This window comes from Melozone crissalis, unplaced genomic scaffold (assembly GCF_028551555.1).
Source record: "Melozone crissalis strain CALT ecotype California unplaced genomic scaffold, PUWL_Pcris_2 ptg000023l_1, whole genome shotgun sequence".
NCBI classification, from domain to species: Eukaryota; Metazoa; Chordata; class Aves; order Passeriformes; family Passerellidae; genus Melozone; species Melozone crissalis.
In genome coordinates this window covers 25,707,167-25,733,430 of record NW_026535801.1, presented here as the reverse complement: position 1 = coordinate 25,733,430, position 26,264 = coordinate 25,707,167, and the positions used below count along the sequence as shown (strand labels likewise).

Below are 26,264 nucleotides of genomic sequence, written 5' to 3'. Positions count from 1 at the left end.
ACTGAGAACATCCCCAGCCCAGGGGGGAGCCTTGGCTAGAAGGGCTCACTGGGGCTCCAGCAGATGGCCTACCCACAGAGAGGGGGTAAAAAATGAGATGCAGACAAGCAGTTTGACAGGGAGCATTGCCCTCCTTTAATCCTCTCACCACACACAGCAGTACAGCAGCTGCAAGGTCCATGCCATGCTGGGTGCCATTGCAGGGTGCACCCACTGCACCAGAGACCGGGCACACTCCTTGCCCTGGATGGTGACCACAGGGGCAGGGCTGCACTGCTCCCACTGCTTCAACCACTATCTTTCCAGGCAAGCCCACCTACCCTTGGGCTGCACTTGAGGAGAAGACCTAAAAGCTGCCGTTCTTTTCTTGCTCAGACTAAATCTGCTCTCCCGAGCTCCAGGATACAACACGGGGCCATATATCACAAGAGGAAGCGGTTCCCACCCTTGGCTGGAGCAACGAGTGGGGTGGGATGTGTGCCACGGCACCAGGGACTAGACCCCAGGGCTCTTACCTGCACAGGTAGCAAGCTGGAGCTGGAGCAGAGCACTGGGAGGAAGCATAGCAGCACCAGAAGCAGGGCTGAAGCACTCATCACACACCTGACCTGGCAAGGGGTCAGCTGGGAGGATACTGGGACACACAGAGGCTCTGAAATGGTTTATTGCAAAGGGTTTGCAGGTAACACAGGGAAGGAGCGTGGTCCTTTTTTGGCTGAGGCTTCTTTACTCCTCACCCTCTTCTTCATCCTCGTAGGAGTCCAGGCCCACTTCCTCGTAATCCTTCTCCAGAGCGGCCATGTCTTCCCGCGCCTCGGAGAACTCCCCTTCCTCCATGCCCTCGCCCACGTACCAGTGCACGAAGGCGCGCTTGGCGTACATCAGGTCAAACTTGTGGTCCAGGCGAGCCCAGGCCTCGGCGATGGCCGTGGTGTTGCTGAGCATGCAGACGGCGCGCTGCACCTTGGCCAGGTCCCCCCCTGGCACCACCGTGGGGGGCTGGTAGTTGATGCCCACCTTGAAGCCCGTGGGGCACCAGTCCACAAACTGGATGCTGCGCTTGGTCTTGATGGTGGCGATGGCGGCGTTGACGTCCTTGGGCACCACGTCCCCGCGGTACAGCAGGCAGCACGCCATGTACTTGCCATGGCGAGGGTCACACTTCACCATCTGGTTAGCCGGCTCGAAGCACGAGTTGGTGATTTCGGCGACCGACAGCTGCTCGTGATAAGCCTTCTCTGCGGAGATGACAGGGGCATAGGTGGCCAGGGGGAAGTGAATGCGAGGGTAGGGCACCAGGTTGGTCTGGAACTCGGTCAGATCCACATTCAGGGCTCCATCAAACCGTAGTGACGCTGTAATGGAAGAGACAATCTGACTGATGAGTCTGTTCAAGTTGGTGTAGGTTGGGCGCTCGATGTCCAGGTTGCGGCGGCAGATGTCGTAGATGGCCTCGTTGTCCACCATGAAAGCACAGTCCGAGTGCTCCAGTGTAGTGTGGGTGGTGAGAATGGAGTTGTAGGGCTCTACCACAGCAGTGGAGACTTGTGGTGCTGGGTAGATGGAGAATTCCAGCTTGGACTTCTTGCCGTAATCAACAGAGAGTCGCTCCATCAAGAGGGAGGTGAATCCAGAGCCGGTGCCACCTCCAAAACTGTGAAACACCAGGAACCCCTGGAGGCCTGTGCATTGGTCAGCCTGTGGAGAGAGATGAGGAAGATTTCTCTGAGATACATTTTTTTTGACAGTCCGGCTGTCCACAAGTCCCTTCAGGACCTGGTGTATCCCTGCCCTGGTCAGCTGTGTATCCCACCCAGGGCGCAGCATGGCTTGCAGTGTGTTCTGAGCCCCAGCAGGATGCTGGACCCCAGTCCAGGGAGACACATCCCCTCTGTGCAGTCACTCACCAGCTTACGGATCCTGTCCAGCACCTGATCAATGATCTCCTTGCCAATGGTGTAGTGCCCACGGGCGTAGTTGTTGGCAGCATCCTCCTTGCCAGTGATGAGCTGCTCGGGGTGGAAGAGCTGCCGGTAGACTCCTCCCCGAACCTCATCTAGGAGAGAACAGGGGCAGGTTGGGCCCAGGGGAGGCAGCTGCTTTGAGCCGGCCGCCAAGCAGACATGTGGGTGCTAGCAGCCATCCCTCACCTTGGCTCCGCCTGCCCCCGTGGCATGGCCAAGGACCCACACGTCAGCAGAGCCAACGCCAGCATCAGGTTTCTCTGGCATGAGGAGGTGGCTGCCACCTCCCTGCGCAGCTCAGCTTCTCCCACCCTTCAGGAGCTGCCTGCCCACAGCACAGCAGGAGCTGCCGTGCCGGTTGGGCTGGTTTCTCTCTGTGCACATGTGGTACAAGCACCGCTGACTCTAGGACACTTCAAGAACAAAAGCAGGTGCTCATGTCTGTGGTTCTCCTGGGGAAAAAAAAAAGGGCCCTCGGGTCGAACCCCTTGCAGTATATTGTCAGAAGACCACGAGCACCAGCTGCCTGCCACCCACCCCTGGGGGCACCTCAGGCTGTGTGAACTCCAAGGAGCGTCCTGCAGTGGGCTGTTCCCCAAAATAATGACCACTATCAGAGCCCAGTTAGGGTGCACTCACCAATCACGGTGGGCTCCAGGTCCACAAAGATGGCCCGTGGCACGTGCTTGCCAGCCCCAGTCTCACAGAAGAAGGTGGTGAAGGAGTCGTCCCCGCCGCCGATGGTTTTGTCGCTGGGCATCTGCCCGTCGGGCTGGATGCCGTGCTCCAGGCAGTACAGCTCCCAGCACGTGTTGCCCATCTGGACGCCGGCCTGGCCGACGTGCACGGAGATGCACTCGCGCTGCGGAGGGGAGGCAGGGTCACATCCTGGCACAGCTCTTCCCTGCCTGCTCCAGGGAGGGCTCTAGCTGGTGCCAGTGCCACACAGTCACCCACACTGGACCTGCTCTGGTCAGTGGTCCCAGAGAGGACATTTTCCTTTGGGTGACCTCCTGAGGGACTCCCCATAGCTGGTGTTGCGCTCTCAGCCATGCACAGGCACCATTGTGGATCAAAAGCCAGATTTGGCATCCCTCTGGCCCCTGCCCTCGCTAGGGGCCACCAGTTCAATGGACTCTGGCTGGGCCTGTCCACCAGCAGTACGGGGAGCAGAGCCTGGCTCAGCTACTCTGCCGGGGTCCCTGGCAGCCTCAGACCCTTCCCCGTGCAACAGCAGTCCAGTGAGGAACTCAGCTGACAGGTACACACACTTAACCCATGAGGGGCAATCAGCATGGGCAAACCTCTCTGCCTGCTGCTCCAGAGCCAGATAAGCAGTATCATGGGGTCAGGGGCCTTGGGGACACAAGGGTGGTAGGTGGCAGCCAGGTAAGGGCTGGCAATGAATACCAGCAGTTTCTGAGGCAGCACAGATTCCCTGGCCTACACAGTCCCAACCCTGCGCTGCAAAACCCGTGTTGGCAGAAGTGCTGAGGAGCAGGCTGTGAGCTGGAGATGTGCCTCATGCACTCCATTCAGGAAGTGCAGGCCTGTTCCGCTACTCCAGCATCCCTCCTCTGCTGTCCCTGGCACCCGCCTCTGCTAGTCCTAGCATCCCTGTTTCACTGCTCCGGGCATCCCTGCCTCCCTGAGCAGGACACCCCGACTCAGCCTCGAGCTCCTGGAGCAATTCTCTCCTGCATTCCCCGACTGCACAGTGCCCTTAGCCGCGATGGGCTCCGTACCCCGGTGCAGCACTCGGGGAGGACAGGGGCTCCTTCTTGCTGCGGGAGGGCCAAGAGCAGCCCCGGCCACGGGGAGGAAGGGAGGGCAGCCTGGGCAGGTTCCCCGGCAGGGCCCGGGCAGCGCTGCGGCGGGCAGAGCGCTGCGCTGCGCCTTCTGGCACGGCCCCGGCCCACTCCTGAGCCGCTAAATATAGACAGCTGCGGCCCCGGGCGAGGGCAGCGGCCACTGCCCGCTCCCGAGAGCGTCCCCAGCCCGCTCCGCCGCTACCAGCCGCCCGCGGGACGGGACTGCAGCGACGGGACCCCCACCGCCGTTCCCCGCCGTCAGCCCCGATGGGGCGGGCGCTGCCGCGGGGAGAGCCCCGCCGAGCGCCCCGCTCCGGCCCCCGGTGCCCGGAGGGCGCCTCCGCCCTCGGCAGCTGTCCCCGTCCATCCGCGGCCACCGCTCCCCGCCGGAGAGGTCACCCCGCTCTGTCCCAGCGCCCCCCCGCGCTGCGCCGGTGGTGGCGGTGCCGGTGGGGCGGGGGGGGGGCAGGCGGCCCGGTGCCGGTGCCGGTGGCGGCGGGGAGGGGGGCACAGCGCGATGGGGGTGCGGCTGCCCCGGGCAGGGGCCGGCAGCGCTGCCCAAGGTCACGACGGGAAGGAGGGGGCGCGTCGCGGCGGCTCCAGCGGGCACGGTGCTGCGGGGGCACTGCCGGGGGTCCGGGCGCGCCCCCGCCGCCGTGCCCGCCCCCGGCCCGCACTCACCATGTTGCGGCGGGCGGTGCGGGCTGTCCCGGGCTCGGTGCGGCGCGGCTCGGCGCGGAGCTGCGGCTGCTGCAATCCCCGCCGCAGCGCTCTCTTATAGGTGGGAGGGGCTTGTGCCGCCCCGCCCCCTCATTTGGGTACACTTGCATGCGGGAGGGAGTCCCCCCTCGGGGGCCGCGGGAGCCTGGCGGGGTCCTCCCGGCTGCGGAGGAGCCCCGAGGTGCGCGGCCCGAAGCTGCTCCCCCTTCTCTGCCCGAAGGAAGACGGGGGCAGCGGCCCCGGCTGTCGGCAGGAGGCCTGGGGACCAGCCCGCAGGGGTGACGGGCCATGCTGAGCCACCCGCACCGGAGGCAGAGCAGGTAGAACAGTCCCTAACCCGTTCTGCTACCAGCTCCCCCAGGGATGTGGGGAGACCCCGAGTCCCCCTGGGCCTCTAGATCAGGAGAAAGGAGGAGAAACACGATAGAGACACGGATCAGATTCAGGAACCCAGTTTGTCCCCCAAATCTCCCTTCACCATCGATGCTCTGGGAGGCTCCAGCCAAGGTTTGCCCTTCTCTCCCGGTGGGGACAGAGAGGCAGTGCTGCACAACCCTGTGAGGCTGCAGATCTGCATGACAAATCTGGGCTGCCAAAAAAGGGTCATTGCAGCCAGCTTGCTGTTAATAACTTGTGACTACATTCAGAGCAGCAGGTCCGTTTGAGCCCTGGCCAGTGCAGCCACCCCTGCCAAGGCCAGGGCTGATCCTGCTACTGAGGATGCCTGGACACCAGCCTTGAGCGCTGCCTGAGCAGGGAGAGGGCTCTGTCTTTGATGCCAGGACCTTGGGTCACACAGCTACCCCTCCCTGGCCATGGGGATGGATGGGCCTCTGCTGCTCAGCAGCACGCCAGGAGACACTACTGGGTCCCTCGTCCAGGTCAGAGGAGCAGGACAACTTTTAGAAAAAGCTATAGGACACAATTCCAACTCCTACATCCTTCTGGTGGCAGTCATGTCTGCGAAGACACAGGAAGATGTCAGCAATGAAATTACTCAGAAGGACCAGATTCCCTCCTTTCCCCACAATCAGACAAAAGGAGTGGATCAGAGCAGCACGTGATGTGAGGGGCAGTGACTCCTGCCCTGGCATAGCAGCAGCAGGCACCACTCAGTCTGAGCCTGGCGCTCCAGTCTCGGGCAAGCAGAGCGGTGCCAGCAGCCCTGCGCAGAGGGATGAGTGCCTGGCCGTGCTCCAGCAGCCAGGGCTGGCCCCCATTCTCCCCTCCAGCTGACACGGGTGCATGCTGGGAGGAGGAGGGCAGGGGAGGACAGCCCCCGTGGGTCGATATAGCTGGAGCATTAGTGGTAAGCGGGGAAAATTAATCTCTGGAAACAGCACACTGGATAATGGGTAACAGAAATCTCCAGTTTGCAGCTGGAGCTAGGAGCTGATGCTGGGATTCCTTACCAGCAGGCAGGGCAGTGACAGGACTCAGAATGGGGACAAATGCAGAAGATGATCTGGGCCGGGTAGAGTGAGGCCACATGCCCCAGGGGGAAGGCAGAGCACTGGCAGAGCAGGGCAGGCTGAGGGCAGAGGTACTCCCAGACAGAGGACCCCATGCCTAAGTTTGGTATTTCTCCTATCACATCAGCAGCACTCCTGCAGATCCCTTTGGTGGACGTGCTCCAGAACCTTCCTAGAGCCTGCCATGTGTCCTGGACAGATTCCTCTGCTATGGGGTTCTCACACAAGGGGAGATTTGCAGCTGGAGAAGAGCGGGGAGGAAGCATAGCAGCACCAGAAGCAGGGCTGAAGCACTCATCACACACCTGACCTGGCAAGAAACCGATACAGCTGGGGGGGATACTGGGACACACGGAAGATCTGAAATGGTTTATTGCAAAGGGTTTCTGCAGACAACCGGGGCAGGAAGCATGGTCCTTTTTAGGCCTGTAGCTTCTCTACTCCTCACCCTCATCTTCATCCTCGTAGGAGTCCAGGCCCACTTCCTCGTAATCCTTCTCCAGAGCGGCCATGTCTTCCCGCGCCTCGGAGAACTCCCCTTCCTCCATGCCCTCGCCCACGTACCAGTGCACGAAGGCGCGCTTGGCGTACATCAGGTCAAACTTGTGGTCCAGGCGAGCCCAGGCCTCGGCGATGGCCGTGGTGTTGCTGAGCATGCAGACGGCGCGCTGCACCTTGGCCAGGTCCCCCCCTGGCACCACCGTGGGGGGCTGGTAGTTGATGCCCACCTTGAAGCCCGTGGGGCACCAGTCCACAAACTGGATGCTGCGCTTGGTCTTGATGGTGGCGATGGCGGCGTTGACGTCCTTGGGCACCACGTCCCCGCGGTACAGCAGGCAGCACGCCATGTACTTGCCATGGCGAGGGTCACACTTCACCATCTGGTTAGCCGGCTCGAAGCACGAGTTGGTGATTTCTGACACTGACAGCTGCTCATGATAAGCTCTCTCAGCAGAAACCACAGGAGCATAGGTGGCCAGGGGGAAGTGAATGCGAGGATAGGGCACCAGGTTGGTCTGGAACTCGGTCAGATCCACATTCAGGGCTCCATCAAACCGTAGTGATGCCGTGATGGATGACACAACCTGGCTGATGAGTCTGTTCAAGTTGGTGTAGGTTGGGCGCTCGATGTCCAGGTTGCGGCGGCAGATGTCGTAGATGGCCTCGTTGTCCACCATGAAAGCACAGTCCGAGTGCTCCAATGTACTGTGGGTGGTGAGAATGGAGTTGTAGGGCTCCACCACAGCAGTGGAGACTTGTGGTGCTGGGTAGATGGAGAATTCCAGCTTGGACTTCTTGCCGTAATCAACAGAGAGTCGCTCCATCAACAGGGAGGTGAATCCAGAGCCGGTGCCACCTCCAAAACTACGAAACACCAGGAACCCCTGGAGGCCTGTGCATTGGTCAGCCTGTGGAGAGAGACAAGTAAGGTTCCCTCAAGCTCTGACTTGGCTGGATGGAAGTTTCAGACTTTTGTTTGTGTAGCTGCAGATTCCTCCCAAGGTGCAGCAGAGCTCACGCCATGCTCCCGCCCCCGAATGATGCTGGACCCCAGTCCAGGGAGACACATCCCCTCTGTGCAGTCACTCACCAGCTTACGGATCCTGTCCAGCACCTGATCAATGATCTCTTTGCCGATGGTGTAGTGCCCACGGGCGTAGTTGTTGGCAGCATCCTCCTTGCCAGTGATCATCTGTTCAGGGTGGAAGAGCTGCCGGTAGACTCCTCCCCGAATCTCATCTAGGAGAGAGTGGCAAAATTGATTTGCTAACTGGATCTGGGGAAAGGTAGCAGGAGCACTCTTGGGAAGGTCCTGCAATGGGTTGTTGCCCCAAAATAATGACCACTATCAGAGCCCAGTTAGGGTGCACTCACCAATCACGGTGGGCTCCAGGTCCACAAAGATGGCCCGTGGCACGTGCTTGCCAGCCCCAGTCTCACAGAAGAAGGTGGTGAAGGAGTCGTCCCCGCCGCCGATGGTTTTGTCGCTGGGCATCTGCCCGTCGGGCTGGATGCCGTGCTCCAGGCAGTACAGCTCCCAGCACGTGTTGCCCATCTGGACGCCGGCCTGGCCGACGTGCACGGAGATGCACTCGCGCTGCGGAGGGGAGGCAGGGTCAGAAATGCAATCACTGCAGCAAGTGCACCGCCCTGGAAGCACTGGGGCAAGCCACACTGCCCTCGTGCCTGGGCACCTGTGTCCATTTCAGTTTTCTGCTTTCTCCCACATCTAGTGCTCTGCCTCTCATCACTGCACTGACAACCTCAGGGGCCCAAGGAGATGCAGACCCATCTGCAGCAGCCCAGGATATCAGGCCACCCATCCCCTGGACTGGCCTCACCCACAGCCCTGGACAGCATCCAGTGAGCATCTTCTCCATTGCCCAAACATCCATGTGGCTTAAGGGCTGAGGCCCTGCAGCATCTGGCACAGCCCCTGTTGCTATTCCAACAACAGAGCTGGAGGCTGAGATGGCTGAGCACCACCAGGACACTGGGAACTGAGGGCACCGAGGATGGGTGCCCAGCAAGAGGGGGGATTTACAAACATGAATGGTTGCCATGCTCTGAGGCTCAGCTTCCCTAAATTAGCTCTAGAGAGGGAGGAAGCGTTAGCTGCACTTTTTAAGTCTACAGAAAGGCTGAGGTGGGAGGGTCTCCTAGCTCACAGCTTCAAGGGTCCCCCAGGAGAAGCCAGGTGAAGGTGGACTCTACCACCTCACTCCCTTCAGATGAGGCACCCCAGAGCCTGCAGCTCTTTTGGTAAGAATGAAAGTATTCAGTGTCTTAGACCTGCTGTTGCCAAGGATTTGGATGTGTCATCAGGCACAACTGAGTCAGAGGAGCATCCAAATCAAGGCGGATTCCCAGAGCCGTGGTGCCCCAGTATGAGTCAGCTGGCAGGAAGCTGGTGGAACCAGCCATTTTGCAGGAGCAGGGCAATGGCTGCTGTCCCACAAAGTTGCACAGGATGCAGCATGTCCTGGCTCTCTGCATCTAAAGTGCTCTCAGTGCTGCCTTTCAGAGCCAGCAGTGACAGTGAAGGATGACAAAAAAATGAGCCCTTGATAGCTATGGTGAGAGGCAGAAGGCCATGTCCTCACCTTTCCCAAAGCTGAGGTGCAAGAAGAGCAAAGCAATACCCCACCTATCCCTCCCAGCAGGTCCATAAATGATGTGTAATACAAGAAGCTAAGGGTAAGACCTGAGGACTTAAGACCTGAGGTAAGTCTTCCAAGATCCTCTATAGAAGGGCAGAGAAAACACTTGGCACAGATGCAAGCCCATCAAGGAAGAGGAGATGAGAGAGGACTGCTCCCCGGCAAGGGACCTTGTGATTTAGCATGGGGGTGGCAGAGGGTTATGCTGCTCACTGCACTTCATCCCAACAACAAGCAGCAGCCAGACCGGCTCTGTGGGACCCACTGCTGCCACCAGGCTGGGCAGAGCCCAGCAGCACCAGGACGCAGCACTGCTGCTCTCCAGCCAGTAGACTCTGCCTTCTCCACGGCAAAGTCTGGCACAGGAAGGGCTGCGAGTGCAGCTCCGCGGGACAGCAGGCAGGGTGCCCGGGAAACCTCGGGGGTGGGATGCTCTCTAGGGCAGCTGGAGAGCTCATGAGCCAGAGATGGCCGCAGGACCACGGCGGCAGGGCAGCCTGGAAGCCCACCCACCGTGAAGCCCACCCTCGGAGCACGGCAGTGAGTGAAGGAAGCCACAGCTTACTGCCGGAGCTCAGCTGTGGGCCGGCAGCGTTGGGGGCTGGCAGACTCCCCGCACCGGGGATGGCACCGCGGGACACGGGCAGGAACCGACACTACTCAAAGTGGCAGAGGGATGAGACTGGCGTGTCCGCAGCCGCGGGACTCGCTGGTGGCCTCCTTGCCACGGGTACAAGGGGATGCCTGAAGAAGGGGGGCTGCTGAGAGCCGGGCAGGGAGCAGCTCAGGAAGAGGCTGAAGCCAGGCAAAGGCAGGGGGAGCACGGCGGGCACTCCGGTCGCCAGCTGCCCGCATTGCTGGGCTCCGGGCAGAGCCCTCCGGGAAGGCGCGGAGAGCCCGGCCCGCTGCGGGGAGCACCGGCGGGACCGGGGGGAGGGAGCAGCCGGGGCTGGCACTCACCATGATGCCGCCGCTGCCGCACGACCCGCCTGTCCCCGGACTGCCGCAGCTCCGCGCTCCGGGACGGCCCCGCCGCCGCCGCCTTATACCGGGGGCGGCACCGGCGCTCCGGGGCGGGCCGCCCCGCCCGACACGGCCCCGAGCGCTTTCACAGACTTGCGTGCATTGCGCACATTTGCATAGATTTGCATAAATGGGGCTGTGCTGCCTGGCGGGTGCACTGGTGGGGCATTCGGGGAGCAGCATCCCCTGAGTGGGGCACCCGGGGGTCCCCCCGAGGAAAGGGCAGTGGGGCATAAGTGCTGTTCCTGCTGCGCTTGCCAGTCTTGGCAGAGGGGTTCTGCTGAAGAACAGAGAGGGCACCTTCCAGCTTGGTGTCCTGCTGGTGAAAGGCACCATCCAGGCACAACCAGGAGAGACTTCGGGGGTTGAAGCGGGAAAATCAGCAAAGAGCTTGGCCAGGTCCTCCCTGCTGGTGGGCTTAGGTGCTGATGTGATCCTTGAGCAAGCAGTGAGCCAGGTCTCTGGCAGCCATCCAAGGCTTCTTGAAAAACACCTGGGAGAATTTCTGAAGGAAATACTGGTGGAGGAAACCCTCCAGAGACGAGCCCAAACTTTCCTAACTCTCCTCTTTGGAGATCACTGAGGGAAAAAAAGCAGTAAAACTCAATCCTGTCCTTTGTGTCAAGCCCCTCAAGCACAATTGTGCCCCAGGGCTGTGTTGAAAGCCCTGCCTGACACAGGGCTGCTTCTCCATCCTGGCTCTGCATTACCTTCACTGGTTTGATCTGATCTCACAAAGCTTTATGAAATGAATAGTGAGGGTGCAGGGAGAACTTGGAGCACCTTGGAGGGGTTTTATTGGAATCTACAGTGACTTCACTGATGTCTGGCCTTACTACAAAGAATAATGTGTCCTACCCCTTCCAAAATACTCAAAGCATCCACTGTGGTGCAGAACCAGCCCTGCATCTGCCTCAGCACTCCGACTTAATGATTTTTCACTGAAAAGTGCTGTCATCTCTCAGCTTGATCTGCAAGTTGAAAGCTGGACCTAAATCATCCACCCACAATAGCCTTTCTTTGTGCCTGAGTCACCTGGAAAGTGTCACCTTCACTAAAGAGCCTGTGAAAAGTGACTGATTGCAAGAGCACTACTGCAAAGCCTGTGCTGGTGTCTAAGCAACACATTTTTGAGGCCTGATTAAATGGCTGAGCCAGAGGATCAGAGTGGGTTTAATCAAGTTGATGGGAAAATATTGAGGTTTGTGTTTTTTGGTTTTGTGTGTGGTTTTTTTTTTTCCCCACAGAAATGCCCCATGTAGTAAGTGCTGCTGAACCTGCAGAGGATTCTGTGGTGACTGGATAACTCTGGAAATGCCTCCCTGTGGTATAAATGTCCTTTGAGTGACCTCAGAGATCACTAGATAACACAGACCATGCTGATGCAGACAGTCCATGAGAGTGAGAGAGTAATTGGTAGCACTGAGGCATCAAAATTTGAGCCCCAGAAGTTAATTGGAGTGAAAAGGAGTGATGGTATCATGTTCCTGTGAAAATCTTCACCAAAGTGTTCATTGTAACACGTAGTGGATGCCAGGGAGTCACTTCTCACTGGGTGTGTCCTGGAACCCTCCTTAATTCCACGGTGCCAATTAATTCTGGGGCATTTATAGCACAAATGCCTTCAGCATGGTTGGAAGCAGAGCGAGGCAGCCAGCGGCATCTCAGGCTGTGCAGTTCATCCAAATTCTGAAGATTCATATAACGATCTGATGGTACTCAGGGGTGCAAAATCATGAATCAGTTTATGTACCATGGTGGTGGAGAGTTGAGAGTGAAATGTCCCTGATTTGTCAATGCTGCAAATGTGTGCTCACAGTGAAAATACCCACTCAGAGGCTGTTTCGTTGGGCAATCAGAGTGGGAATAACTGACAAGAGAGCCGTGAGTCATTGGGAGCTGCACATCCCCACGTGCCTCTGATCTGAAATGCCCAAACAGATGTCTAAGCTTTTTTGAAATGCTTAAGAACATCTGGCTAAATCCAGGGAGCACCAATCAGCTGCATCTTGTCAGTGCCTAACTGCTCAGCAGCCTGCCAGATGCTGGTAGCAGCAGCCTGAGAGCACACAGCAGGGGCTGAGCTCACTCTGGCTGGATTTGTCCTGAGGCAACCCCTCTCTTGCAGGGATGTTACCCACACATCTAAGAAAGCCTTGCAAATGTTTTCAGACAACATCAGAAGTCACACGATTACAAGAATTGCTCAGGAAACATTTTCATCGATGCTCAGAACATAGTTAGACCCTGCATCAGCAACCAGAGAGATGCAAATAGCAAGCAAGGAAAATTCTAGGCTGTATAGTCAGAATTCAACCATCTCTTTAGTGAAGGATAGGAAAAACACTGAAGATACCTGAGGGGCAGAGCCCTGCCTGCTGCAGGGGAAGCCCCTGCTTGCCACTGTCAGAAACCAGCCAGCTCTTGGCAGGTACCTGCTGGTGCAGGAACACCTCTGAGCAGAGCTTGCAGTTACCCAAACAAAGCCTCTCTCTCTATAGCTGTCTCCCAGAAGTATGTTAAAGACTGCCACACCTAAAGCACCCAGAGCTGAAACTGGGGAGGAGATGAGTTCAGAGCCCAGCCTGGTACCTCCCATCCACACCCCAGTTCCCTGCTCTCTTTGCTGAGGAAAGCCCAAACTATTGTTCCAGCTTTCAGACCTCAGTTCCACCCTGCCTGCTCCAGGCAGAGCAAACAGTGTCACGGGGCAGTTTGGGGACATGTCCTTCTTGGGAAGGTAGAAGAGAGCACAGCTGCGCTGTGGGTTTGGCAAGGAAGCCCCCTGTGCCCCCCCCCTTTAAAGCAAAGACCAGATGGTGAGAGGTGCTTCAGGAGCAGGGCTCCTGTCTGTGTCTCTAATCTCAGCCAGGAGCTTCCCAAAGAGGTTGTATCCGTGCTTGCCCTGCTTACCCCTCCTCTGTCCTTGCTCTGCCCTTAATCCTCTTAGCAGGTGGGGAGGTGGAGAAGCCAGGATGTACCTCCAGCCCATCAGTGCCCTGTGCAGTTTGCTCTCCAGCAGTGGCACAGGCCGGACAAGGTTGGCTGGTGCAACCAACAAGTCTGTTGAAAGCATGGAGCTCGACTGCATGTTGCAGATGTGAGTTCCAGCAGGGCCCTTGTGATGCTAACTGCTTCAGCAGAGTCCCACTGAGCATTGTGCAGGGTCCCTAAAGCACAGCTGGCTCCTGCTGATGGCCCAGCAGCATATGTCCCAGTGCTGCTGAGATTCTGCTATGGCAGCACTTTGCCACCCTGAAAAAGTCTAGCACAGCACGGAGATGGGCAGAAGATGTTCCCTCTGCCGTTCCTTAAGATATGCATGCCTTGTCTAGGTCAGAAAGGGCCCTCTGAGGGCCTCGTTGTTCATCTGGAGTAGGTAGAGCTGATCCAGAGATGAGAAAGAAGGAAGGCCAGATGTCACAGGCTGCAAGGAAAGAATGGGGAGAATCGGAAGACCAAGAAGAGACTCAATAAAGACCTCACTGAACATTTTCAGCAACCCACACATGGCATTTACTCCTAGAGACCTGCTGGGATGTAGGGCACAGTAGTGATCTGACAGAAGTTTTCTGCTGCAGCTGAGCCACAGCAGCGTAATTGCTGGTTCAGATATAATGAAGTCAATTGTGCAAGGCGTGCTGCATTGCCCAGAGCGTGTGCCCCGGCACAGAAACAATGAAGCTAATTCCAGACCTCGCTACAGTCCTAAGCCCTGAATCACAGGGCAGGAGCGGGAGGCGCTCCCGGGACACAGGCAGCCCCGCAAGCCAAGCCCCAGCCTGCCAGGCTAAAAGGGGCTGTGGGACAAGCTGGAACGAGCTCTTTCTCAGGCACGGCAGGCCCTGGGGGAGCAGTCTGCCTGGCTCAGAGCCAGCTGCCCTGGCTGCGGTGTCACCTGCCTTTCTTCATGTCCTGGGAAAGGCAGCTACACACCCACGGCAGCAAAATAAAACCTCACCTGGCTAATTGCAGTGACTTCATGTCAGAGGTCTGAGCATGCCTGGAGTGAACAATCTGCCTCCAGGTGGGTGGCAGAGGGACTGAGTGGCTGAGCGGGCCCATGCTCTCAGGGAATACCCATGTGCCATGCTGATGGGCTTCTGTGGAGGTGCCAGTGATGCTTTTCCTCTTCTCCATCAGCTCTCAGAGCTGGTGATGGCACAAGCAGTGCAGGAACACCTGGAAATAGAAGTGCAATGAATTCTGCAAGGTTGTGTGATGGTAGGAACTCCTGGAGGGATATGGGTTACCCCAGAAGGCTGAAGGGGCTCTCCATACACCAGACAGAAGCGTAGGCATGATGATGTCTTCATGCCCAGCCCTTTAGGCCTTCCTGTCTTACGAGTTCTCAGAACAGCAACAAAGCTGTGGCCAGCTCTGTTGCAATGCCAGAGACATGAGCTGGCAGTGATGGGGCAAGAAGCAGCCACCACTTCCCCTGCTCCCAGGAGCTCATGCCTTGCCTGTGGGACAGCAGTGAGCCCCTGGGCAGCCCAGGGGACATGGCAGATTCACACGGGGCAGCTCTGCAGATGCACCCTCTCCTCTGAGGTACATAAACCTCAGCCAGGTGGGCCAGTCCTGCACCCACTGGGAAAGGAAATAAATAATTCCTGTCACAGAAGCTTCTTTACAACGGCCCCACTGTGCCCTGGCCTTTGGAGAGCAGTTGAGCATCCCGTGGCTGGAGAGATGTCTGCAAGGTGTTTTGTTTTACACTTACACGTGGAAGTGAGTTGTATAATAATGCAAACAGCTTGTTGGCCCCAGGGCAAGCCAAGGGCAGAGCTGGGCCTGGAGAAACTAGCCTGGAGTCTTGGGGATGGCTGTAGAGCTGTTAAAAGCGGAAAGGAGGTGCTGGCAGCTGGCCAAGCACTGTTGGATGTCAGAGGGAAACAGTTAATGTGATAAAAGATGCATTTAATAACTCCGCTGGGTAATGGCTCCCAGAGTGCTCCTGCCGGGAGCTGATGCGTGCAGAGAGAGTGTGATATTGTGAAACGAGGGCTGTCCTCCTGCTCCTCCCAGAGCCTGGGGCTGGGAGCCAGTGGCCTCACCTCACTGGGCTGACACCTCGAGCTCAATGGCCATGTTGAGGATGCCTGGCTCAAACTGGTATCTGAGATCCTCCTAGCAGAGTTAAGCCAGGTGATGGCAGGTTGTGCATGTGAAATAACAGCTATTTGGCAGAATTTCCCTGTTGCGAGGTCTTGGAGCGCCAATCTGCTGAAGTTTCATCCTTAATGTGTCCCTCCTCGTTAAGACAGGCCACCTCCAGGCACCCTGAGCACAGCTAGGGCTGCAGTGCCCTCCCCTGTGATGGAGTGGCCTGGACAGCCTGGCTCTTGTTCTGCCACTTAATAGCCTGGCACTGGGCACATCCTGGAGAGCTTTGCCGCCTCCCAGGCAGGATGCAGAGTCTGGCAAGAGCTGGGCACCAAGCACTCCTGCCTATGTTGGGGCACCCTAAGCAGCTTTATTAGGTGCTGATTAACATGGAAGACCCACTTGCCAAACACTCCTGGTTTCAGTTATTGAGATGACAGGTCTGCTCAGGAAGAAAGGCGGGGATGTAACTTGCTGTGAGGAGGGCGTGGTGCCGGCGAGGCAGGAACCCATGTGCTGGTTTGCAACAGTGAATCATCAGCAAAGAGCTGCTGGGACTCCTGCCAGGCTCCCCTGGCTTCCACGGTTTGATCAAGGGTCTTGAAGTGAATCCCACACTGCTGCCGATCAAGTGTGAGGGTGGCCAGAGGATGTGCAGAGCAGTAAGTGACAAGACTGCCCCTTCCTAAAATTCTCAAAGTAATTACTTCAAGCAATTTTGCTGTAATGTGGCCTTTTAATCAGACAATTCTTAACCACCTCTGAGATTTGTCCCCTTCAATAGCTACTACCCTACCAAGCTTAGCATTATCTCAAATTTTTCTCAGTAAGTATTTCTTATCATGGTGGGCCTTCCAATCAGCTCTGGGGATCCCCACTGCTCCTGGCTAACAAGCACACCTTTGATGCCTCTGGTGCAAAACATGCTGGCTTGGCACGCCAAGATAAATATTCAAATAAAATAAATATAGGGGCAACACAAAAAGTAGATCTGGAAAGACCATTGGCAGCAGCTCTGAGCTTCCTTCATCTGTGGACATGGAAAACTGATTGTTTCACTCCAGCAATGCCGTGATTTATGCAAATACTGTTAGCATTATCTTGTGCCAGCTTCCAAGTGAGGGTGTCATACCAGTGGTGTTGATCTGAATCAGCCAGACATATAATCATGCTGAAGGTGATGACAAGTTTGCAAAGCAACACTTTCCTTACCTGAGACAAGGATACAGTGGTAAATACATTTTTCAGTATTCTCTGCTGATAGAATAAAAAGAATTATTCTGTTATTTCTTTCTGGTATTATCAGTAATCTAGAGTTTTCTGGGTCAACCAGTTAATTTTTTTAATGACTGGAGTGATTTCTGTTCTCCAGTCCTTTGGAATTACCCCAGTTTTCCCAGCTCAGCTAAAAATTGCCATCAGCAGCTCAGCAAGACCCTCGGTTAGGCTCACTAATGCTCTCAGTGTGGGCCTGATGAACTGCAAATGTCGATTTCAGCAGGTAATGTGTTACAGGTGGGTATGTTACAGATGGCATCCAAACTGCAGACTTCTCTTTGCATCCACAGCACTGTCTCCAAGGTCCCACTCTTGCACAGGTAGTTAGGCACCAAGGGCTGTGGAAAACCACAGAAAGTTGCTTTCTGGCATTCTTTTTTCCTCTTTCTCGTTTTCTTCTCATGCAAATGCATTTGCTCCATGTCCTTTTTTACCTGTCCCTGGTTGGCTCACTGTTTGCCTTTGAGCCATGCCTAGGTGACACAATGGGCCAAGGCTGGCATGTAGCTGGAGGGCACGGTGAGGACCAGCCAGCCTGTGACCCCAGTCCTACCAGGCACTGCAGAAAATCCTGGCCAAGCCAGATGAACACCAGGGATGTGGAGCTTGGGAGGATGTGGGCATGGACATGTTGGTGAGCATGAGCAAAATCAGGTTTTGCTTCACAACAGGATCCCTTCCTGTCCAGGGTGAGCTGCAGCTTCTGCTCCCTCTGCAGCTGGAGGGTTCCCTAGCATATGGAGGGGGTGTGTGGTATCAGTCTATTCATTATCTTTCATCTCCCTTCCCCTGGGATCTGATCCAGCCCATGCAGCTCCCAGCTTCCCTGTGGATGAGTTTGGGGTGTTCTGCTCCTGTGCCCCACAGGGTTATCCAGCCCAACCTGTCACCAACCACACGCCAGGGATGTGTGCAAAACCCTGCTGCCATGAGGCTCAGCTGCTCCCTGGGCCTGTGTGCCTGCTCATCACGGATAACCTGTTCAGTCATGGGCTTCTGCCATCTCTGCCAGCCTCTGACTCTGTTGATTTAAAATCTGCAAGCACCTCAGTTTTGCCTGGGTTTTGGCTGGGGCAGCATCCCCGTTGTCAGCACACGCGAGCATCCCTGCAAGGTAGAGCCTGGGACACACAGCCTGGCTCTGTCACATTGCTAAATCTGCCTCAAAGTCATCGCCCTGCTTGATCCAAAGTCGCCCTGACTTTGCTGTTTCTCACTTCTCTGTTCTGCCATGCAAACCAAGAGCAGCTGCATGACTTTGCCTGCCTGGATTGTCCCCAGTCTCTAGAAGGTCCAATTCTAAAGCAGCCAGCTGAGATGAGAACAGAGTGGACAAGGAGATGGGCAGGTGGCTGAGAGCCTGGCCTCCAAGACAAACATGCAGAACATGAAAAACATGAAGGTGTGAAGAAATTAGCTGTGCAGGGAAGTTAGGCAGGGTGGACAGGGCTTTTTGGATGAGACAGCAGGACTGTGAGTAAAAGAACCAATGTGGACTTTAAAAATAGGAGTAAAAGAACCAATGGGGATTTTAAAAATTGCTCAAGCAATGTCTTCACCAGCCCCCTGTACTTGGGGGTCTCCAATCTAACGCAGCCCTGGAGCTCCCACTGACCCCTTTTTTGGGCCATGCCAAGAGATGGACAGCATCACCATCTGTCCTAGAAGCAGGCAGGCAGAGGAAGGTGGCACAGAAATGGCACCCAGGAGCCTGTCTCACTCTGCTCAAACCCTCTCACTCCATCCTAGTGGCGTTGGCTCCTGCTCCTTCCCTGCTGCTGCTCCACTGCAAGGAATAGGGGAGAAGAGGAAGGGAGAATGGGGAATGGGGAGAAGAGGAAGGGAGTTGGCTGAATGTGATGAGGGGAGCAGCGGGCACACGACTTGCTGAGCACTTCTTAGCTCAAAAATTGCCAAGAATACAATTTTTCAGTACATAATTGCCAGTTTTGTTAAGGCTGTGAAAGGGCTTGTGTTTTCATGTGGAAATCAAAAGCTGAAATGTTGTGCAGTCCTGAAAAAAAATATATAGCTTAATTTGTGGTTTGTGTAATAATATATCATGGGTTTATGATGCAATTCTGTTGGCTTCCTGAGAGATTGGGTAACCAGGATAAAAACATTTGGTCCGTTGGCATCCTGCTTTGCTCACCCAAAATCTCTTTCCTCAGAAAGTCTCAAGAGTATTTCATGAGCATTTTTGAGACCCTGAAAAGCTGAAAACAAGCTTGCAACACAGCAATACTCAAAATTTGTTAAGAAATAAAGGTTTTCTTGAGACACGCTCAAGATGCCTGTGCTTGATTCGAAGCTGATGTGAGCATCAGGAGTTCAGGCATACCTAGGAGGAAAAGGCAGGTGAAGAGGGCAGGGTGCTGCAGCTGAAGGTGTGAGGCATCAGTGAGTGGTGGGCTTCTTTTATTTGGCTGCTGCCAGGCTTGAGTAGAAGAGGGAGTGTGGCAGGTCTGGGATGAGGTGTGGCTGATACTCATCTTCTCTCCTACCCGTGCTGTGCTGGGCTACTGCCCAGCTCTCCACTGCCTCCCGTAAGAATAGTGGGGAGGTGTCAGTCCTCCTCACTCCAAATCCTCAAGGTGTGAGGGAAAATTTTGTCATGAAGGCATCAGCAAAGTGCTCCCCCGGCTCCAGATTCACCGCTAGCATATGGAGCTCTCTCCTATCCCAGCACAGAGGCCTCCGCACCGGTGCGCACAGAGCGAGCTGAGAGCTGTCATCCCGGGGCCTCCTTGTCCTCACATCAGCCACAAAAGCCAGGGAAAGGAGAGCAAGGCACCAAGTCTCGGCTTCTCCTCGCCCTCCCAGCCGCAGGATGGGATCCCTGTGAAGCAGCCTGTGGCTCCATCTAGTGCCCATGCCGGCTCTGCACCCACTGCTGGGCCGATGGGCCAAACCAGAGCCCCGGCAGCCGGGGAGGGGCCCTGGCCACAGGCAGCCCCCAGGGAGCAGCTCCCTGCTCGTGGGCAAACAGGCACAGGAGGACAGTGCGGCAATGGCATCCGGGGAAAAATCCCCGGGGGCAGGAAGTACTCCAAGCTGTTGTTCAAGGAAATCATCAAGGAAATTGCCGTCTGATGGCAGGGAACGGTCTCCCATTCCTTGGAGGGAGAAATGCCTCTGGCACATGAGATGACGCCCTTGGCATTTCATCCACCCCAGGCGCACGACTCATGGCTGGGGAAGGCTTTTCTCGGGGATATCTGTCCTGGAACTTGTCCCTGAGCAGTGCTGGGAATGGCCTGTCTCAGGCCTCCTCATTCTGCCAGGCTTCCCAGCTAGGAATGTCTGGGAGGTGATGAAGCTTCCAGCTGTGTTGTAGGTGTGGCAGTGGATCCAAAAATCTCTGACCCTGCAGAAAGATCAAGCTCTCTGCTTCTCCCATCCAGGCCACAAGAGGGAATCATAAATCCTCGTGGCGAGGACACATTCAGAGGTGCAGCTGACCGAGACCGCCCAGGACCTAGAGAATGGGTGAGCACAGCTCCTCTGCAGCAGCTGTCCGGGCAGGGGCTGTGAGCGAGAAAAGCCAACAACGCAGCTCCCGGTGCATTCTACGGGACCCGGGCACCCTGGTGCGCGGTTGGCCCGCAGCTCCGGGCTGCCGGTGCCACAGCGGTGCCACAGCGGTGCCACAGCCGTGCCAGCCGGCCCGGGCTGCTGGCAGGGAGCTGTGCCCGCCACTCCGGCAAGCTGCGCCCCGTCACGTCCCCCGCCCCGACAAAGCGCTGAGTCACCTCGGCTGTCCCCCCCGGCCGGCTCCTCCTTGCCGGCGGGACCGGCCGGGCAGCTGACTCGGCGGGCAGCCAGCGGCACGCGGCGCCGGGCGCTGCCCCGGGCTGCAGCCGTGCCCCGGCGCGGTGCGCTGTCAGCACCGGCACCGGCAGGACAGGCCGCTGCCACCGCACCTTGCTGGCGCTGTCCGGGACCCAGCGCGGCTCTGGGAGCGGAGCAGCCGGCGGGGACAGAGACCGGGCTGAGGCCAGACCGGGGCTGAGGGGGGCCCGACCGGCGCAGCGGCCGCGCGGCCGGCCCGCACGCGCCTCCCATTACGTCACCCGGCGAACGGCGAGGGCGTGACGTCAGGGCTCGCGGTTGGCTGCGGCCGCCGCCCGTCACGCAGCGGAGCCGCCTCCAGGCCCGCGGTGGCCCGGGCGCGGGGGACGCGCGACACCGGCCGCGGGCGGCCCGGGCGGGCGGGGAGGGCTCTGCGGCGGCGCTCAGGTGGGCCCCGGGCCGGGACGGGGGGAGCGGGGCGCAAGGCGCCACCGGGGAGAGGCGGCCCGTGGCCCACGGGGGGAGCGGGGCCGGCGCCGTCCCTTGCCGTGCTGCCACCACCGCCCCTCCCGGTGCCCCAGATCCGCTGGCCGCGGCCCAGCGCCGCTCGCCGGTGGCGGAGGGGCGGGGTGCGGAAACTTCCAGCAGCGGCGGGTGGCCCCGGCAGCGCCGTGTTTACGGCCGGGCCGGGGGGCGGGCCCAGTGCCGCGGCGGTGCCGGTGCCTGCGCCAGCACCGCCCTCCCGTCAGCTGGGACTCACGGGCCGGGGGCGAGTACCGGGGGCGGGACGGTACCGCGGGGGGTCGCGGGGGGCTGCAGCGGCTGCATTCTGCTCCTGTCCCCCACCCGGAGCGGGCCGGCCGGTGGAAGTGTCCCGGCGTGCCCGGGGACGGTCCCCGCTGAGCCCTTAATCCGCTCCAGCCGCTAAGCACCTTAGCGGGCTGCGGCCTCCCGCCGCCCCGCGCCCCGCCACTGAGCCCCGGGGGAGCGGGCAGGGAGCGGCACCGACAGCGGGGACCCTTCCCCCGTTCTCCCCGCCTGGGCAAGCCGGGGTGACCCGACGGGACGGCGGTGCGTCAGCAGCAAAGGGTCCCCGGCCGGGGCTGTCGGTGCTCCCGGGGGGCCGAGGGGCGGGCAGGGTGCTGGGGAGCTGGGCATGGCTTGTGGCACTGATTGCTCTCGGGAGGCAGTGGGGTGGCCGGGGCGCTAGAGAGGGTGAGCAGCCTGCCCTTGCTGTCCCACACCCAGCACTACCGGGCTGTGCCTGTGGATTCCTGACTTTGCCTTCTCCCCCTGCAGTGACCCCGTGGGACAGCTCACGTCATGGTCGACTACTACGAAGCGCTGGGGGTGAGCCGTAATGCCTCCGCTGAGGACATCAAGAAGGCGTAAGTGTATGGCAGCCTGCCTCTGCCTGTGGGCCAGAGTCCCCTGAGCACCCCCACCTTGTGCCAGCAAGGCAGGGGCTCCCTTCGGGGCAGTGGGGACAGGGCCCAGCTCCAGAGGTGACAATTCAGCCTTTGTTTCCTTTGTATGGATGCCAGAGCGGGGTTGGGCTTTGCTGCCGTACAAAGACATCTTTTGGTGGGGTTTGGTTCCTCTCTCCCTGCTGTCAGCCTGGGGCTGGAGGCAAGTCTTGGTGGTGTTTGGAGGCTCCCCTTTCTTTCTCTCTCTGCCAAAGGGTGCAGGGATGGCAGATAGTTGGGGCACAGGGACCCTGCTAGCATCAAAGTCAGGGGACTGGAGGTCACAGAGTGAAGAGCAGTCCCCTTTTAGGGATGTGGGCAGGTGGGTGCTGTGCCTCAGGTACTGCTGGGGAGCTGACAGAGCCTCCTGAGTGTCTGCAACTCCTGCCTGGTGCCCTGCCCAGGTGCTGCTGCTCTCACTGGGGTGAGGCATCGCCTGAGGGGAATGCCAGCAGATTGCTGGCTTGCCAACAGGTGGCAGAGGTCCCCATGGGGGGCTTCCCAATGGGGAGTGGGAGAAGCTGAGAAGCATGGGTTAAGCTAGCTGTAGTGGGGAGGAGAGAGCTGCTGGTGCTCTCCTGGCCCCCGGAGGCCCCTAGCAACCCCTGGTCCATGCACACTCACAGTGGAGCCCATGAAGGCTCCAGAACAAACCTGTGAGCATTGTCCAGAGCCATTGATGAGGGCAGCTGAGGTGGGCACACGTTGCTCTGCTGTGGTTGTGCTGCAGTTCTGGGGTAATTTCTGGTTTGTTTGTTTAGTCTGTGTGTGTTGGTGTGTGTATGCATAAATATGTATATATCTATATATATGTGTGTATATACATTCATATATGAAAACACATACCGTTGGGAGGAAGAACTAGTCCAGGAGCTCCTGTTCAGTGCCTGAGGCTGTAGGGTGCTGGGGGAAGCAGCTTGGGGTGCCCCTGCCCTCAGGCGAGGAGGTGCATGCTCAGGTGGGGGTTGCTGGCCCAAGAGGCCAGGGGCTGCTGTGTGCCCATCACTGACCCTGTGTGCAGGTACAGGAAGGCTGCTCTGAAATGGCACCCGGACAAGAACCCAGACAACAAGGAGTATGCTGAGCAGAGGTTCAAGGAGATCGCCGAGGCGTACGAAGTGCTGTCGGACAGTAAGAGGCCACAGTGATGTCTTCTGTGTGTGTGTGTGTGTCTGCCTTGGGACTGTTCACACTGGCATGTCCTGCTCCTGGGCTCGCCCAGGCTGCATCCCTGGCTGTCCCCAGGAGGCAGTGGTCCCTAAAGCTTTACCACACAGCTTTTGAGGCTTGGTTACTTCTTCACATGTCTCCCAAAACAGCCTTGGGAGAGATGCTGAGCTGTTGACATCCACAATGGGCTCTCCCCCATGGGCCTGAAGCTTTTGCATTCTTGCGCAGTGGTCTTACTTGGTTTTGAGTTCGGTGCTGCAGCTTGTGCCAACCACCTCCTCTTGCTCCTTGCTGTTCTGCACCTCCCTTGGTTGGGAGAAGTGTCAGTGCTCCTGTCCCCACCTGGCAGGCAGCTTCCCTGCAGCCCCCTTTCTTCTTGCAGAGCAGAAGCGTGACATCTACGACCGCTATGGCAAGGATGGACTCATGGGAGCAGGTGAGCAGGGCCCTGGGGGTGAGTGCAGCTCTGGATACATCCCTTCCTGAAGACCCAGTGTGGCTCAGTGCCACCAGGGCTCCCCACCCTTCAGGCGAGATGTCACCCAGGGCTCCATTTAACACTGAGTGTCTTCTCTCCAGCAGGAGCAGGCAGCTCCAGGGCCAGTGCTGGGGCCCCCGAATTCACCTTCACCTTCCGCAGCGCTCACGACGTCTTCCGGGAGTTCTTTGGCGGACGAGACCCCTTTGCTGAATTCTTTGGTGTGTGTGGGGCAGGGGAGGCTGGCCCTTGGGCATCTCTCTGTCTGTGGGGCAGCTGCTGGGCTGGGGATAGAGCTCATGGCTGGCCCTGGCAGAGGGTCCCTATGTCAGTGCCCTGCTTCTGGTTCACCAAGCTGATGGGGTAGTGCTGATGGGGGGGATCCCTGCCTTTCAGATGACATGATGCCCTTCTCTGAGCTGCGAGGACCTGGCCCCCGGCACCATGGGGGAGGCCACTTCTTTTCCCCCTTCCCAGGATCCTCAGGTAGGAGATGCTGCCATTCCTCCCAGCAGGGGAGTCCCAGAGCACCATGTTCCCCTGCACAGTCTGTCCCCTGCCCTCCTGCCACCCACCCTGACACCAACCTTGTTGTTCCCTTCTCTAGATTTCTTCGCTTCATCCTTCAGCTCTGGTCCAGACGCAGGACTGGGCTTCCGCTCTGTTTCCACCTCCACCACCTTTGTTAACGGCAGGCGTATCACCACCAAGAGGTGAGGGCAGTGCCAGCCCACCTTGCTCCTACAGACTTCCCTCCATCAGCTGGCCTCTGACCCTGCAGCTTCCTGCTGTGCTGCACGGCTGCACGGCCCTTGACTGTCCATCTGTTTGTCTGTCTGCAGGATTGTTGAGAACGGGCGGGAGCGGGTGGAAGTGGAGGAGAATGGGCAGCTGAAGTCGATCCACATCGATGGTGAGAAGGGGCACTGCAGACTGAGTTGTTGAGGCCTCCACCCTTTCCCTTTGGGGTGTCTGGGAGGTGCTGCATCCGGGCTTTGTTTTGGACTGAGCCTTGGTTGGCCCTGGTTTGGAGCTCTGCTCTGAAGGATTGGTGGAGTGGGTTGGAGGTGCCAGGGCCCCGCTCCAGCTTTGGAGAACTGGAGTGGATGAGTCCCCCAGCCCTGCCCCTGTCCCCACAGGTGTTCCTGATGACATGGCGCTGGGGCTGGAGCTGAGCCGGCGGGAGCAGCACGCCTTCCCCAGGCCACGGCCCCCCTCACCGCCAGCACCAGCCTCACACCAGACCTCGAGCTCCTCACCTGTCTGCCTCTACACGGACAGCGAGGATGAGGATGAGGACTTGCAGCTGGCCATGGCCTACAGCCTCTCTGAGATGGAAGCTGCGGGGCACCACCAAGCAGGTGGGCACAGCCCCGGCTCCCTGTCGGCACCGGGGGGCAGCCACAGCAGCCCGTCCTCCGCCCGCAGAGCCCGCGGTGCCCGGGGGGGGCTGCAGCAGGAGCCACGGGGGGCCAGCAGTTCTGCTGCAGTGGGGCACGAACCTGCCCCCAAAGTGAAGCTGTGGCACTGCCCCCTGCTCTGAGCGTGAGGCAGGGAGAGGAAAGCAGGGCTGGAGTCTCACTGCTCGGAACTCAGCTCCTGCCTCCCCTAGCAAGGGAGGGGGTCTCTTCTGCCCTGCCTCCTTGCTCAGGTGAGCGGATGGCTAGTGGCATCCCAGCGTTGGAGGCTCCCAGACTTGGAGGTAGTGGCTTGAAGAGCAACCCCCTTGATGGGGTCCCAAGAAGAGGGGCAGCTCCCTGCCCTGTCTGCTGGAAGTGTGGGGGGCCCATGGGCAGGCATGCTCTGGCTCCCAGCCCTGCAGGCAGGCAGCGTGTCCAGCGGGTGCCTCCCTGGCTGCAGCCTGCCCCTGCCCAGGCTGCAGGGAGTGCTAGTTGAGCTCCCCTCCTTGCAAGGAGGGCTGTGCACATAGCCTCTGCTTGGTGCCTTGTGTCTTGTCTCTTCCCTCTGGATGCTGTTGCTCCTGCCTGTACTCCCTGCTCTTCTGTCTCCTTGCAGACTCTGCCTGGTCACTCCCTTCCGTATGCCTTGCGCACCCTCCAGGGCACTGTTCCCTCCTTGCTTCCCACAGCAGCAGTGACTCTCCGTGCTGTTCACAAGTGTTCCTTCCCTCTTCATTGCCCGTAGTTCTGCCTTGGCTGTCTTCCTCCTCCGCCTGGGACCTTCCTCCCTCCTTCCCTGCCTCTCCCCTGCCCTTGGCCGAGGAGGATTTCACAGGTGCTGTTGTGTACCCCCCTCCGCTTGTCTCCCCAGGTGTGTTCTGAGGCTGCTGCGCCCGGGGACCGCGCACGCCCACTGGCCCACGAAGGTTCTCCCAGCCAGGACTCCGCTTTCTCCCTGCACGGCCACCCCCTGCCACCCCCTTCCCCAGCACCCTCTGGCTCCGTGGGATGCGGTGAGGGGGGGCACGACAGGGCTTGTGGCCGAGCAATCCCGGGGCTGGGGGAGAGGCCCCGGGCACCGCAGGGTGGTGGAGAGGGTGGTGACGGGGGTTGCTGTAGATTAGGCTGCTGGCTGTATGCAGCGAGGGGCAGCATGGCTGGGCTCAGCCAGCAGGGCTGGGCTCTGCCCCCCTCCTCGCTGTAGCCCCCCTCTCTACCCCCCTTCTGCTAACAGCTGTCAATAAACCTGTTTGCAGTAGCTTCTGCCTGTGGGGACTTTTCTGGGCTGGGGATGCAGGGTTCTCATCTTTGCCTGCAGGTGAGCCGTGCTTGTCTGGCAGTAGAGGAGTGCAGGGATAGAGGTGGATGAACGTCCCATTTCCTCCCTGTGCCATCCCAATACAGTCAGAGGCCAGGCCTG

The 26,264-nt window shown here is 58.6% G+C and overlaps 3 protein-coding genes across 7 annotated transcripts; 1 reads left to right on the top strand and 2 right to left on the bottom strand.

Moving 5' to 3' along the window:
- Positions 1–111: 111 nt before the first annotated feature.
- On the bottom strand, positions 112–4,557 carry LOC128938089 (tubulin alpha-5 chain). Its single transcript, XM_054278109.1, has 4 exons — positions 4,457–4,557; positions 2,604–2,826; positions 1,908–2,056; positions 112–1,698 (listed from the first exon to the last, which is right to left on the bottom strand). The coding sequence occupies exons 1-4, from the start codon at positions 4,457–4,459 to the stop codon at positions 727–729; spliced, it is 1,347 nt and encodes a 448-aa protein (XP_054134084.1). The 5' UTR covers positions 4,460–4,557; the 3' UTR covers positions 112–726.
- Positions 4,558–6,322: 1,765 nt separating this feature from the next.
- Positions 6,323–10,151, bottom strand: LOC128938091 (tubulin alpha-4A chain-like). Its single transcript, XM_054278110.1, has 4 exons — positions 10,089–10,151; positions 7,843–8,065; positions 7,559–7,707; positions 6,323–7,376 (listed from the first exon to the last, which is right to left on the bottom strand). Exons 1-4 carry the CDS (start codon positions 10,089–10,091, stop codon positions 6,405–6,407), a joined length of 1,347 nt encoding a protein of 448 aa, XP_054134085.1. The 5' UTR covers positions 10,092–10,151; the 3' UTR covers positions 6,323–6,404.
- A 10,542-nt stretch (positions 10,152–20,693) lies between these two features.
- DNAJB2 (DnaJ heat shock protein family (Hsp40) member B2) lies at positions 20,694–26,102 on the top strand. 5 transcript variants are annotated; one of them, XM_054278116.1, is made up of 10 exons: positions 20,694–20,777; positions 21,630–21,718; positions 22,818–22,927; positions 23,349–23,402; positions 23,546–23,665; positions 23,841–23,930; positions 24,052–24,157; positions 24,287–24,357; positions 24,584–24,805; positions 25,716–26,102. In XM_054278116.1, exons 2-10 carry the CDS (start codon positions 21,654–21,656, stop codon positions 25,724–25,726), a joined length of 849 nt encoding a protein of 282 aa, XP_054134091.1. In that variant the 5' UTR covers positions 20,694–20,777; positions 21,630–21,653; the 3' UTR covers positions 25,727–26,102. The 5 variants fall into 5 exon arrangements, with proteins under 5 accessions (XP_054134091.1, XP_054134090.1, XP_054134086.1 ...); XM_054278115.1 differs by lacking the exon at positions 25,716–26,102 and having other exon boundaries at positions 23,549–23,665; positions 24,584–25,247; XM_054278111.1 differs by lacking the exon at positions 25,716–26,102 and having other exon boundaries at positions 24,584–25,247.
- The last annotated feature ends 162 nt before the right edge of the window (positions 26,103–26,264 follow it).